This window comes from Crinia signifera, chromosome 5 (assembly GCF_055691185.1).
Source record: "Crinia signifera chromosome 5, ASM5569118v1, whole genome shotgun sequence".
In the NCBI taxonomy this organism is placed as follows: domain Eukaryota; kingdom Metazoa; phylum Chordata; class Amphibia; order Anura; family Myobatrachidae; genus Crinia; species Crinia signifera.
This window is the reverse complement of record NC_139221.1, coordinates 22,824,324-22,838,995: the sequence shown is the minus strand read 5'-3', so window position 1 is coordinate 22,838,995 and position 14,672 is coordinate 22,824,324. Positions and strand designations below refer to the sequence as shown.

The 14,672-nt window shown below is 46.1% G+C and overlaps 1 protein-coding gene across 3 annotated transcripts in view; it reads left to right on the top strand.

The window, feature by feature from the left end:
- ANXA13 (annexin A13) overlaps positions 1 to 14,672 on the top strand; it is an 85,076-nt gene that overhangs the window by 53,695 nt on the left and 16,709 nt on the right. For all 3 annotated transcript variants that reach the window (XM_083186770.1, XM_083186772.1, XM_083186771.1), the window contains exons 2-8: positions 2,812 to 2,887; positions 5,432 to 5,526; positions 6,403 to 6,573; positions 7,894 to 7,927; positions 8,029 to 8,108; positions 11,854 to 11,922; positions 14,377 to 14,478. In XM_083186770.1, the coding sequence (XP_083042896.1) occupies positions 2,812 to 2,887; positions 5,432 to 5,526; positions 6,403 to 6,573; positions 7,894 to 7,927; positions 8,029 to 8,108; positions 11,854 to 11,922; positions 14,377 to 14,478 (627 nt within the window). The remainder of the gene's footprint in view (positions 1 to 2,811; positions 2,888 to 5,431; positions 5,527 to 6,402; positions 6,574 to 7,893; positions 7,928 to 8,028; positions 8,109 to 11,853; positions 11,923 to 14,376; positions 14,479 to 14,672) is intronic.

Below are 14,672 nucleotides of genomic sequence, written 5' to 3'. Positions count from 1 at the left end.
AGATTTGGGTGAGTAATTTTGTTTCTGTGCAGGGAAAATACTGACTGCTTTATTTTTACACTGCAATATAGATCTCACTTTGAAGTAAAACCCCACCCAAATCTAATTCTCTCTGCACATGTTATATCTGCCCCACCTGCAGTGCACATGGTTTTGCCCATCTAAGAAGGATTTTGTCAGAAAGAATGAACCAAAATAAGGCCCTTAGAGAGCTGACCATGCCCCCATAGCGGAAAAAATGGGGGATGTAGCCTCGCAGGAGTTCCACGGTAGTAGCTGAACCCTCTAATTTTTAGATGTCTCTTCTCCTCTACCTACAGTGTTGGGAGGTATGTTTGTGACATATTGGACATTGCAGTGTGTGGCATATTATGTCTGGGGCATTGCAGTGTGTGGCCTAATGTGTCAGGGGCATTACGGTTTGTGGCATTATGTGTAAAGGGCATTTTTTTGATATTATGCAGATTTTTTAACATTTTTTACTTTAGTAGCTCTTCGGGCGGTTTATTTTGTCGCGAGTAGCTCCCGACACAAAAAAGGTTGGAGACCACTGATCTAGAGACAGATTGAATGTGAGAAATAAAGGACAGTTCATCACCAATCCCCCCCCCCCCCCCCCCCTCAGTCGGAGCGAACTGCTTGGAGAATGTGAAACTCGCCTAAAGCTGGTCACTCCAGGGTTCTGCACAGGCGCATCCCCCCCATCGTAACGGGCCCAAATTTGCCCTGTTTCCAATGGTACTGATTTAGGCCCCACATTGGTCTTTGTGCGTCTGTTAAGCACCACTTTCCCCTTTATATTAGCAGGGCCCAGGGGACATAGCTAGTAGCAAACAACTAGATAAATAAAAATGAACAGCAGACAGACAGCTGCTCACATTCAGATCAATACTCATTACTTAGTAATCCGCCAGAAGACTGACGCGTACAATAACAACGAATGTTAATTATTAATTGTGCTGACCATCTCGTTTATGGCTCCAGTTATCAAATGTTTGACAAGCCGATAGTGTAATGAAGGAGGGGCTGTAACTGAACAGACAGGTGATGAGCTATTGCAGGTGATGTGCTCGCTGTTATCAGGGGTGGAGACGGTCGGCGTTCTAGATCTGGTTATAAATAGTACGATAGTAACGTATGTAAGTAGATAAAGCGGTGATAGATAATACAGAATAGCGGCGTACCTTTATGTGCGATTGGTCTGCGCTCGCCATAATGCCGGCATGAACAGGATGGGACACGGTCGCTAAGTCGATACTATGAAGGTTGACATACATAAGACCGACCACTGAAGGTCGATGCATGGAATAGGTCGACATGGCTAAGGTTGACAGGGGTTGACACAAGCATTAGGTCGACAATGGGAAAGTCGAAAGTCAAACGGTCGACATGATTTTTTTCACATTGTATCAAACCGACATGTGCCGACAGGCAGTATTTCAGGTAGCGGATGGAGAATATAATTGTGCGCTGACCGCAGCGAGCTATGCGAGGGGACACGGGGCACTGATACGGTGTCCATGTGGACCTGCGTCGAAATTAGGGGGAACAAAAGGTGCAAAACTCATATCTTTGACCTTTTAGTGATCGACCTAACGTATGTCGACTTTCATGGTGTCGACCCAACGACCCACACGCCCCATTGTAGGAGGGATGTCTTTATTGTAACTATGAGTAATACACATATTCCATATCAAATGATTGGGTACTCTTTACCTAGAACGGCGCCCGCGATTGGCATCGCGGGCGTCGGGGGTAAAAAATCGCGGGCATCGCGGTCATCGTATGCACATAAAAAAACGGATGCGACGCGATGCCCGCGATTTTCCCATAGGGATCAATGTTAAAAGTCAGATTGGATGCGATTTTAGTGTTAAATGCCTCAATGGTCGCGATTTTTACATAGGAAACAATGTTAAATGGGCCACAGAGCCCTAATAGTCCCCCTGAAGTCTTAAATGGCCCCCACAATTTTTAACGCCACCCCACGATCAACGTGAACCCGAAGCGTGGCGAGCGCAGCGAGCCCGCGAGGGGCGGCGGTACGCGTCCTCCGACCTTTTCATACCCCCACTATCCACGTCGGCATGGAGTTGAGAATAGAATAGTGTGGCGAGTGCAGCGAGCCACCGAGCCCGAAGCGTGGCGAGCGCAGCGAGGGGACGCGGATACCTGTGAAGCCCGCGAAGGGACGCGTTTACCTGTGAAGGTATCCACGTCCGCTCGCCACGCTTCGGGCTCGGTGGCTCGCTGCGCTCGCCACACTATTCTATTCTCAACTCCACGCCGACGTGGATAGTGGGGGTATGAAAAGGTCGGAGGACGCGTACCGCCGCCGCTCACCACGCTTCGGGTTGACGTTGATCGTGGGGTGGCGTTAAAAATTGTGGGGGCCATTTCAGACTTTAGGGTGACTATTTGGGCTCTGTGGCCCATTTAACATTGTTTCCTATGGAAAAATCGCGGGCATTGAGGCATTGAACACTAAAATCGCATCCAATCTGACTTTTAACATTGATCCCTATGGGAAATAGCGGCCATCGCGGGCATCGCATCGCACCCGTTTTTTAGTGCATACGATGGTCGCGATGGTCGCGATGGGCGCCGTTCTAGGTAAAGAGTACCAATGATTGTTATTATTATATAAAATACACAAATAATCACCTATATCTTCTGTAACATCATTTTCCTAATTAATAAAACTACATGAATAATAAAAGCCCCAGAAATAATCCATAATATTCAAATAGCTCATAAATCAATAAGGAATTAAAGTTCGAATCTGTAATCATTTGCGTTATCTTTTTCCAGCCAACCATCCATCATCATCATGATTTCGATGCGGAACGAGATGCAAAGAAGCTACACAAGGCCTGCAAAGGGATGGGTAGGTGGACAAGGCTATCACACGTTTCACAGATACTGTGGTGGGAAATTTACTAAGATGGGAGTTAATTTCACATGGGATCAGTGGCTTAACTATAGCGCTGCAGCCCCCGCGACGGTGGGGAGGCGCTGGGGGTCTGCGGGCGCTATTGTTACTCCCCCAGCTCCCCGCTCCTTGTGGGTGCAGCGGGGAGCTGGCAGGAGCGGATAGGGGGGTCCATGCAGCGCGGGGGTACCTGCGGTCATAGAGGTCCCTGCGGCGCTGAGTATTAAGTTGGCGGGGTCCCTGCAGTGACCTGGAAATAACTAGCGCTATCCGCCGGGCAGCGGCGCAGGAAGCGATGCTGATTTTGAAAGCACTGCCCGCATGCTGATTGGCTGAATCTCAGCAGTGCTTCCCCTGCCGCCGCCTGGCGGATAGCACTAGTTATTTCCAGGTCACTGCAGGGACCCCGCCAACTTAATACTCAGCACCGCAGGGACCTCTATGACCGCAGGTACCCCCGCGCCGCACGGATCCCCCTGCCACCTCCCCGGGGGATGGGGGGGGGGGTCCTTGTCTCTTAACTGGGGTGGGAAGGGGGGGTCTTGTTTCTTAACTGGGGTGAGAGGGAGCGCCGATATTTCCCGGCCGGGGGGGTGCAAATTTTTTTGTTACGCCACTGCATGGGGTCGTTGCTATGGGCAACCAATCAGATGCTGGGGGAAATTTACTAAGAATACAACTCAGACGTATTTGTATTCTTAATATGAATGAATACGACTGCCAATGGTCGTATTACTGCCGAAAATGGTGCACGGTATAAAATGTAGCGCCTTACCCTCCCTCCATACAGACAGGCAATTCTAGATATTATTTCCACCAACCTGCTCACTTCACTAGTAAGGGAGCAGGATGCTGGAGATGCACCATCTTGGGGGTGCGGGATACTGGCTGAAATATTGGGAGCTTCCCACACCTTCCACGTGAGTAGGCAGCTGTGGGTATATATCATGCATCATTTGCCACAACACGGGTAAGATCCCATCAGCGCCATCACTTTCCTTCCATGTTCGAAACCTTGATCCTGATCTGGTTGGCTAATTAAGCAGCGGTAGTTCACTGCTTAGCGAGCCCTAAATCATTTGATGGTTTCCGACCATCGATTGATTTCTACAGTGCCTGCAAATCTTTCCAGTGACCTTTACCTATACAGATAGCGAGGGATTTTCCAGCTGTGTCAGATATACTAACACAGAGCCTGATTCAGGTTTGCTCAGCCGCCCTCCCGTACATCCCCTCGCATGTCTCCGCATGTCTCCGCATCAGGAAAAATCATTTGATGGTCGCCGATTATCGAATTAATTCTTCAGGCTTCGTAAACAGAAGTCAGTGAAAATGGACTTTTATTTACGTGCACCTGGACGAAGGCGGGGCGGGCGGCTGATGTCTTTGTGACATCAGCTGACCGACCTCGGCAGGCGTCCGCCCACTCACATACCCATGGCAATGCCCAGCGTTTTCATGAGGATCTTGGCGTTCCAATGGGCAAGCCTCATCTGTCCCTGGCCTGCCCCAAAATTGTGTATGTCTCGGCGACTATGCAACTCACCAAAGCCATTCGCAAAAGGGGGGTTGCACATGAACATAATAGACCAGGCGCTGTCCCCCAAACATCGGAACAGGGCCAAATTAGGCCCATTCTGAAGGAATCAGAATCAGTCTCATTGTTTTGGGGAATTTCCAAGCTTTTCATATCTCCAGACAAAACACACGCACCATCTGACACACCATCCTATAGCTGTCTGACCACTGCCTTGTGTGACTGTGGGCCTTATTCTAGTTCACTCTTTCTGACAAAATCCTTCTTAGATGGACAAAACCATGTGCACTGCAGGTGGGGCAGATGTAACTTGTGCAGAGAGAATTAGATTTGGGTGGGGTTTTACTTCAAAGTGAGATCTATATTGCAGTGTAAAAATAAAGCAGACAGTATTTACCCTGCACAGAAAAAAAATAACTCACCCAAATCTAATTCTTTTTGCACAAGTAACATCTGCCCCACCTGCAGTGCACATGGTTTTGTCCACCTAAGAAGGATTTTGTCAGAAAGAGTGAACTAGAATAAGGCCCTGTGTGCCGATTGCATTGACACTCCCATGACACACCCACTGAACCGTTACAGCCTAGGCCTATAGGCCTATTCCTATTGGCCCCCGATAATAAGGTATCAAAGACATTGTTTTCTTCTAGTGCAATGCTGCCACCTACCAAGTATCACTGGTACTGTAGTATCTACCTTACATAAAAATAGTGTTGAATAGATAAATAAGTTAATAAATGGAATATTTTTGTCTGGATAAGTGACATTTCTATTTTAGCTAGTCATACTGGAAAACCCTAGATGCAAACAAGCATTTTTCCCATAACCCTTCTCCTAATGAGTAGAATATTAATTAATAAATATAAGATACATAACTGGGAGCCAAAAGTTCTAAACAGTGATTTATTTTGACTTCCTCTGAGTACACCGAACTAATCCCCGTTGTCCGTCTTTTCTCCCAGGAACCAATGAGCAGGCAATCATTGAGATTTTGGCAAACAGGTCTTCCGATCAGCGGCAAGAAGTGAAGCAAAAGTTCAAGACGATGTATGGAAAGGTGTGTGTACTAGCGTGCTCTGATGTTGTTCTTCCATAGGAGGTATATAACAGAGCAAATGGCTTTAGACACACAGAACAGGCAGAATGGTTACTCTTTAGCTGAATCTTTATTCATAACAATTCAACATACAAGCGGATGAGATTCGTTGTTAACCTTGACACTCAGCCCATGCTCGTCATTGGCAGGGTACAAATCTACAGTCCCAAAAAAAGGCGTGGCCTACAGGCGAAAGGGCATGGTGGGATCAGAGTAGGTTATGCGTGACCAGACTAACATCTAACCTGTGGTCCTAAATATCCTAATGCAACAGGGACAATTTGCCCACACACGTAAATGGCTCAAATGGGCATGTTTTTGCCATTTAGTGATTGCATACCCTCGAACTCTATCTCAGGGGGGAGAGTTATCAAATCTCGGAGAAAGAGATAGTGTCGAAAGTTGCCTTAGTAACCAATCAGCTTCAAACTGTAGTTTTACAGGCTGTGCTAGAAGAATTAGCTAGAAGAAAATTGGTTGCTAAGAGCTGGGTGCTGACAGGAGCTGGGTTCTGCAGTGGGACATTCGTCTGCAGCACTTGGCTTCCGTCATATAGGAGAAGCCGGCAGTGCAGGCACTAGTTTCCTGGTGCAGCCCAGCAACTCCTGGGATGCTAGGCACGTCCCCTGAGAAATGTATTGGGATTCTATTAGAGGCCACACCCCAGGCATATAGACTGCTCACCGGCTGTCACCCGATTCAGTGACAGCTTTGCCCACTGGCACCCCCTGTCCTTCTGTTCACCCGGGGCACTTGCCCTTTTTAAAAAAAATACTGGTAAATAATGGTCTATAATTGTGTGTTATGCCCGGTGTTTACAATGTGTCTATTTTTTAGGACCTAGAGAACGTATTAAAAAGTGAACTGAGCGGTAATTTTGAGAAGACCGCCATTGCCTTGCTCTACCGGCCCTGTGAGTTTGACGCCCAAGAGCTCAGAAACGCAATGAAGGGAGCAGGAACCAATGAATCACTGCTTATACAAATCCTATGTACAAGATCCAACCAGGTACAGGGCTGTCACTTTATCAACTGCCTTACAATATATCTAGATATTTAAAGTAAAGTTAGCCCCTATTGTGACAAAATGGCTGCCTTCTTTTTGTGTAGACAACAGCCTCCACTTTCAAGGTGTTTGTAAATGTTTGACTGACATTACATCATTGGGATGTTGAAGGAGTAAGGGTTTATAGCTAACATGTCCTTGTCAATTACCTCATAGAGGCAGCCATTTTGGATGATGAACTAATATTTATGTTAGCTAATTCTTTCTGGAGCTGAGTTATAGTTCCAATGAATAGGCCTTTGATACAAGTTTAATATATGCAATACCACAGATGGGTTGTTATCACTGTGTGCATGATGCACAAAATATGGGGTTCACTGATAATAACCTTCTCAAAGTTGCATGAAGTTTGGTCAGAATATACTCTGAGGACCTCTGTCACCGTGTGTGCGGCCATCTAATAATTGCATTTAAAAGGCTACAACAGAGCCAAAAACTGTCCAAATAGCTATATCAAGGACGGGACACCCATATATATATATGACTATCAGCCAGTGAAGGAGCTTGGGACTTATACTACACTGTGGTGATTTTGAGAGGTGTCATTTACATCTGGACCCCTCCCCTTTTTTCTATTGGATCTAAAAAGTCCATCCGTATGAATACGACAAAATAGGCCGGATTGGCTTCCCCTAAAATCCATCTCTTTATTGGCCCTGTGAGCCCGATATCTGAGGACCTCAATACTACAGTAATTGTCGGACAAACTGAACCAGACTGGGATCCCCCAATCTATCACCAGATTGGCCCTGTGAGCCCACCATTGAAGGACCGTATCCCCACAGGAATTATTTATTATCTTAAGCCGGATTGGCTTCTCTCTAATCTACCACATTACTGATTTTACGTTGTCGTGAATGAAATATTAATTGCCGTGCTGGCCTAATAATTAAATCTTTTTGTCACACCCCTGATGAAGTCGTTCTGACGAAACGCGTTGGGTTTTTAATAAAGAACTTCAATCTTGAACGAATCTCACGTATCATTCTGGAAGGGGACAAAGAACTGTCAAATGAAATGTGATTGGTGTTTCATTCAGTAACCAGTGTATAATTGACTAGGTGGTACTAAGTCCAGCGCTCTCCGATAAATTCTTTTTTCATATATATATATATATATATATATATATATATATATATATATATAGACAAGCTGGACAATAATCCTGCAGATAAGCACTAAGTTGAGAAGCAGGACGGGCCTCTACTTGGCCAGCTTATATCACCAGTATCATCAGTATTTCCAACTTTCTTTATCTTTCAGCAAATACGAAACATAAAAGAGTCCTACAAGAGACGTAAGTGAATTTAGTGTTCTATTAGCTGACTATGCATTCATTATATTGCGTTGTGTTGATTCTATTTCATACTAATAGATAAATGTGTCCATTGTTCTCAGTGTTTGACAGAGATCTGGAGAAAGATGTGAGCAGTGAAACCAGTCAGAACTTCAAGAAGTTACTAATATCTCTGCTACAGGTGAACAGTTATGGAACGTAACTATAGCAGGTGGAAGGGGGTGCATGATGTGGTATCGATGGTGGACTTCTTAAAGTTCTTGGTGGTCTTAGATTTCCCGGGACCTTAAAAAGGGTTCCAACATCGACGCTACTGTCAAGAAGGAGCAGCAAAGGTTGTTCTTCTAGAGGTAATTTAGGAAGTTCAACGTTCCACAACGTTCCTTTTTATTCAGCAATAGTTGAGTCTGTTTTAGCTTCCTAGATTATATTTTGGTATGGATCTCCCAGTGAGAGGGACAGATGTAGACTTTAAAGGGTGGTGAGGACAGCAGAAAAGATCATTGGGGTTGTTCTTCCCTCTGCTCAGGAATTGTATTTGTCCAGAGTAAGAAAACGTGAAGGGAAAATTGTAGGGCATCAGCCACATCCTGCACACAAGTTTTTTTTAAATGCTGCCATCAGGCAGGTGATGGGTGTTTTATGGTGGGCCGACAGACGGGATTCCAACTGACAATGGAATGGTACTCCGCAATGAAGCCCCTTGTGGGCTAACTGGTTAGTTTCACTCGCTACAGGTTCAATTGACCCTGTATGGGGTCGTGGATCCCCACGATGGAGGATAGCCGCAGTCAGTCGGGATCCTGACTGTCGGGCATTTAAACAGTCGGGATTCTGACTTTGGAATACCGACAGTCGGAATTCCCCAGACGATACAAGGCGATACCTGCTAACACAGCTATAAGTCTAAAAAGCTTAGTTCCATTTGTTAAACAATAATTAGACATTTTTAACTTAATTTATGTTATTATAATATTGTATTGTACTACTGCTTGTAGACAGATACCTTTCATAATATCGTAGATGTTTTGATTGGATTACTACTTTATTATACTGTGTATTATGCGTTATATGTATGTTGTGTGTGTTTCCTTTTAAGTGGATACTTGGCTTGATGTAATGGAATCCTAAGACAAATTCCTATTATAAGTGAGCATACCTGGCCAAAAAAGTAGGATTCTGATTTGCTATCGGGCCCAGAGGCTTATGAGTAAATTTACTAAGATGGGAGTTCTATTGAAGATGGAATGTTGCCCAGAGCAACCAATCAGATTTCACTTCTTACTTATTTAGATCCGAATCTGATTGGTTGCTCCAATAGAATACCCATTTCAGTAAATTTACCCCTTAGTGGGGCCTGGGGGCAAAGTTATAAAGTTGTATGCCAGTTTACCAAATTTGACATTGGGTGTGAACCATTGACCACCTTGAGAGGAGAGGAGCAACAGGAGTGTGCAGGGGATGTTATAATGGTAAGGGGGCTCTGTTATGTGGTATAATTCGAATTGGAGGGCATTCTTATGTGGTGCAGTATAAATATGGTGCAGAGCAATGCGACATAATATAAACAGGGGACAATGTAATGTGGCATAATTTTAATTGGAGGCCAATGGTATGTGGTACAGAATGAACAGGGGGCACTGTAATGCAACCTACTATGAACTGGGGGTATAATGTGTGGCATAATATGAACTAGAAACACTGTATGCCATAATGTGAATTAAGGATACTGTGTGGCATAATGTGTCCTGGCAACCCCACAATGTGACATCATAAAAAGAGGGCTCCACTACTTGGTTCATCGCTGCGGAGATTAGTTCATTCTATACTTTCAATGATCCAGGGCACAAGTTTCTAAACGACCCAGGTGTTACGTTTATCCACGCTTGGCCACAGGTGATTTCAATGTAACCACCAATTCATTCAATTTGATTTAACCATCTGTGCCATGGATATACTGTACTTAAAACATGAACCATTGCCCGACGAATTGCAAGCGTAGCGAGCGATGCGAGGGGATGCAGTGCAATTCAAACTGTCTCCATGTCGATTGCGTTGACATTCAGGTTAAAAAAAAAACAGTGAAAAACCCCATGTCGACCTTTTGACTGTCGACATAGACATTCTTGAACTAATGACCTTTCGACCTAGAACCATGTCGACCTAGACCCATGTCGACCTAATGGTGTCGACCTAATGACTGTAGACCCAATGATCCCAACCCGCAACATCACATATGGGCCTACAATGTAAACTACTGGACCTCCACTCATGGTCCAAAACAGTTTAGTGAACACATTAGACCGGAGATATGAGTCAGATTCCACTGTCTTTATAAAATAGAACAATTTCTGGTACTCTCCGCATTTTAGTCATAATACCCCAAATAGCTGTGGCTTAGACTGACGTGTGTGTCATTGTTATTTTTAAGAGACAAGGGAAATACACAAAGCACAATGTATAATCTCAGTGATTTAAATAGAAGTTTTTCTGCCCTGGCACTAAACTTACAACGGACTCGCTGAATGTAGTACCAAACAGCCATATACAATGGACAGAATGCAGTATCATCATGGGCGTAACTATAGTGGGTGTAAGAGGTGCCATATAATAGTACCATTCACATTACACAACACATAAGTGCCCGTTATTCACATTACACCACATAGTAGTGCCACTTATACAGATTGTGCCAATTAGAGCTCCTTAGGCACACTGCACCAGCTAGAGCCCCTTAGAAACACTGCGCCAGGTAGAGCCCATTGGACACACTGCACCAGAATTATGCACAACGCAATACCCATTACACATTGTCACATACTGTAATGCCCATTACACATTATGCCACACACCGTAATGCTGTTACACATTATGCCACATCCTAATGCCCATTACACATTGGGGGTTATTCAAATCCATTGATGGTGCGCATCTGTGCAGGCGCGTTTCTGCGCTTGTGCAGACGTAGGGTGCGTGCACCCACTGCAAACTTTTGGTTCACCCATGACGGCGTGCGGGGGGGGGGGGGGGGGCGCGGAGAAGGGCGGGGGGCGCTGGGCTGTACCATTACCATATGAGAACGCCCAGTGTTCCATGGGCGTTCCCATGAGAATGCTGGGGGTTCTCATGGTAATGAGGTGGTGACGCGGGTGCAGGGGGCTGGCAGCTGACATCACCGGATGTCAGCTGCCCACCCATATCCGTGCCAGCGTGCACGCATATGGAAGTGACTTAAAAGTCACTTTTATATGCGTGCACGCACCACATCTTTTGATGGTCACCGACCATTGAAAGATGTGGGTGGTTACCCGAGGCATACGAATGGATGTTTATGCAAAACATCCATTGGCAGTCTGTGCGGGTGAACCCACACTTTGAGGGGGGTGGGCGTTCATTCGCCGGGAGGGGTTTGGTGGACTTGCAAGGCTGCAAATTCGCAGCCTTGCAAATCAACCAGAATAACCCCCATTATGCCACACCGTAATGCCCATTACACATTATGCCACACACCCCGTAATGTAAATTGCACAATAAACCACACACCATAATGCCAATTACATTATATGCCACACACCATAATGCCAATTACATTATATGCCACACACCATAGTGCCGGTCCGCGACCTCTGATTGGCTGGTGGCAAATGTCCGTCAGCCTTGCTACACCAGTGGCCCCTGTGATGTCTCTGTTGCTTAAGCAGGCAGGCAAACATTGATAAAACAAACTGGGTAATACCAGTTAGTCAAAGGGTAGAAGGGCCCAGCTCGTAAGCCTACAGTATGGCTAGATATTTAATGCCATGGTTGTGGGCACCTGTCCAGCGCATGATGTCACTGCTGGGTAGTAACATGTATTACAGTAATTTATTCTACCAAATCTCAGAAATCCCTGTCTGTAGTGATTAATTAATTTTATCTTTCACCAGGCGAACCGCGATGAAGGACTTGACATTAATCAGGATCTAGCCGGCCGGGACGCCAAAAACCTGTATGACGTGAGTACACCAGCGACTGCCCCCTGTCTGCCCATCATTAAGCGAACGCCCCGGCATCCGCTTGACCAGGGTTACCCGTTAACACTGCCCAGCAACTCGGGTAAAACCCTTCTTTTAACATGGGTTGAAATGCAGGGTTGCGGGACCCATTTTTTTAAATGTTCCTTTCACGCCGCACAGCAACCCAGGTCGATAGATAAACAACCAGGGTCGGACCTGGGTTATTAATGGGTGTGAAAGGGGTATGATTGGACAATTAGTGTTTCTGAAATAGACATCTAGGGCGAAATGTAATAGGGTGCGATTTTTTAGAAATGTGCGATTTTTGGTCAAAAACGGCCGAAATCGCACATTTTCCGAAAATCGCACATTTAATAGGTTGAAAATCGCGGTAAAAAACGCACTTTTTACTGCAAAATCGCACTTTTGAAAGTGGCGATTTTTAGTCACATTTCAAATCGCATCCAGATGTTTTCCCATTATAAAGTATACAACTCGCAAATGTAATAGGGTGCGAATTTGGTAATTGTTACCAAAAATCGCAAAAAAAATAGACCAGGTTCTGACAGGCGAATTTGACAGAACCATGCACAGATCATTGAGATCTGTGCATGGTCCTGTTAATAAGAATGTGTAAAAGTGTTTTTATAAAATAAAAACGGCGTGGGGTCCCCCCTCCTAAGCATAACCAGCCCCGGGCTCATTGAGCCGGACCTGGTTCCAAAAATACGGGGGGACAAAAAGCATAGGGGTCCCCCGTATTTCTGAAACCAGCCCCGGACTCTTGGACCGGTCCTGGATCCAAAAATACGGGGGACAAAAAGCATAGGGGTCCCCCGTATTTTGAAACCAGCACCGGGCTCCAACAGCCCGCGGTGTCATGCCACAACCGGGGGACACTTTTTATACAAGGTCCCCCGGCCAAAACATGAGCACCGTGGCTGGTCAGCCTTGGACGGGGTACCTGGAGGAGTACGTTACATTTCTTTATACCTGAGAACTACAAGTGCCAGCAGACCTCCCCCGCATGCTGGGACTTGGAGAACCACAAGTCCCAGCATGCGGGGCATTAATGGGCCCGCTGGGACTTGTAGTCCACCTGTAAAAAGAATGTTTATAAAAAACACACACACAGAGAAGTAAAAGTTTATTACACACACACACACCTCACTTTTACACCAGCATACTTACCATTCCTGGATCCAGCGCTGGTCTGGCTGCTTCACAGCCGGCTCCCCCCGCACTGACAGGCAGCGGGGAGAACCGGCTTTCGCCGTTGCCTCTAACAGCTTCTGTAGCGCTGTTCCAGCGCTACAGAGGCTGAGAGCGCGATTGGCCCATACGTCTCCATGGAGACGCATAGCTCAGTCCCGATTGGCTGAGCTATGGGTCTCCATGGAGACCCATAGCTCAGCCAATCGCGCTCTCAGCCTCTGTAGCACTGGGACAGCGCTACAGAAGCTGTTAGAGGCAACGGAGAAAGCCGGTTCTCGCCACTGCCTGTCAGTGCGGGGGGAGCCGGCTGTGAAGCAGCCAGACCAGCGCTGGATCCAGGAATGGTAAGTATGCTGGTGTAAAAGTGAGGGGTGTGTGTGTGTGTGTAATAAACTTTTACTTCTCTGTGTGTGTGTGTGTTTTTTATAAACATTCTTTTTACAGGTGGACTACAAGTCCCAGCGGGCCCATTAATGCCCCGCATTCTGGGACTTGTGGTTCTCCAAGTCCCAGCATGCGGGGGAGGTCTGCTGGCACTTGTAGTTTTCCGGTATAAAGCAATGTAACGTATGATCGATTTAACCCTATCAGGCCGGCGTCCACTGGCCACGGTCGCCGGTGACAGCCCCGGGCTTCAGCCCTGGACGGGTGAAGCCTGGGGGGGGGACCCCTTTATTGGGGGGGTCCCCACTCCTCCAGGTACCCCATCCAAGGCTGACCAGCCACGGTGCTCATGTTTTGGCCGGGGGACCTTGTATAAAAAGTGTCCCCCGGCTGTGGCATGACACCGCGGGCTGTTGGAGCCCGGTGCTGGTTTCAAAATACGGGGGACCCCTATGCTTTTTGTCCCCCGTATTTTTGGAACCAGGTCCGGCTCAATGAGCCCGGGGCTGGTTATGCTTAGGAGGGGGGACCCCACGCCGTTTTTTTTAAAACTTTTTTTTTTAGCACAAAATCGCATTTATGAAAATGCGCACATTTTCATGACTAAAAATCGCCCGAAATCGCATTTTTTGCCGCAAATTCGCATCTCATTACATATGCGAATTCGCAGCAAAAAATGTGATTTTTAAAGGTGCGATTTGGTGCGATTTTTTTTAGTCTAAAAAATCACACCCTTTTACATTTCGCCCCTAGGGTCATCTTTTGCTTTGAATGATCTCTATTACATCTCTGTGCTCGTTATACATAGTGGTTTCCATGTTAACATTTTTCTGCTCATGTCGTCTTTATCTTCAGGCTGGAGAAGGCCGATGGGGCACAGAAGAGTCAGAGTTCAGCATAGTCTTGGCAACAAGGAACTACATGCAGCTAAGGGCAACATTTAAGGCCTATGAAATTGTAAGTATCAGTAGGAAATCCCTCCCCAGCCACCATACAGCCTGCAGGTAGCCAAATGTCGGAGCTCCTAATGAGGACAAGCGACAGTGTCCCCATATCATCCAATCAGCTTCTATCATTTATTTGGTAGATTATATAAAATATTAGGGAGAATCTGATTGGTAGCTGTGAACTTCTCCACTTGTTCTCTGGTT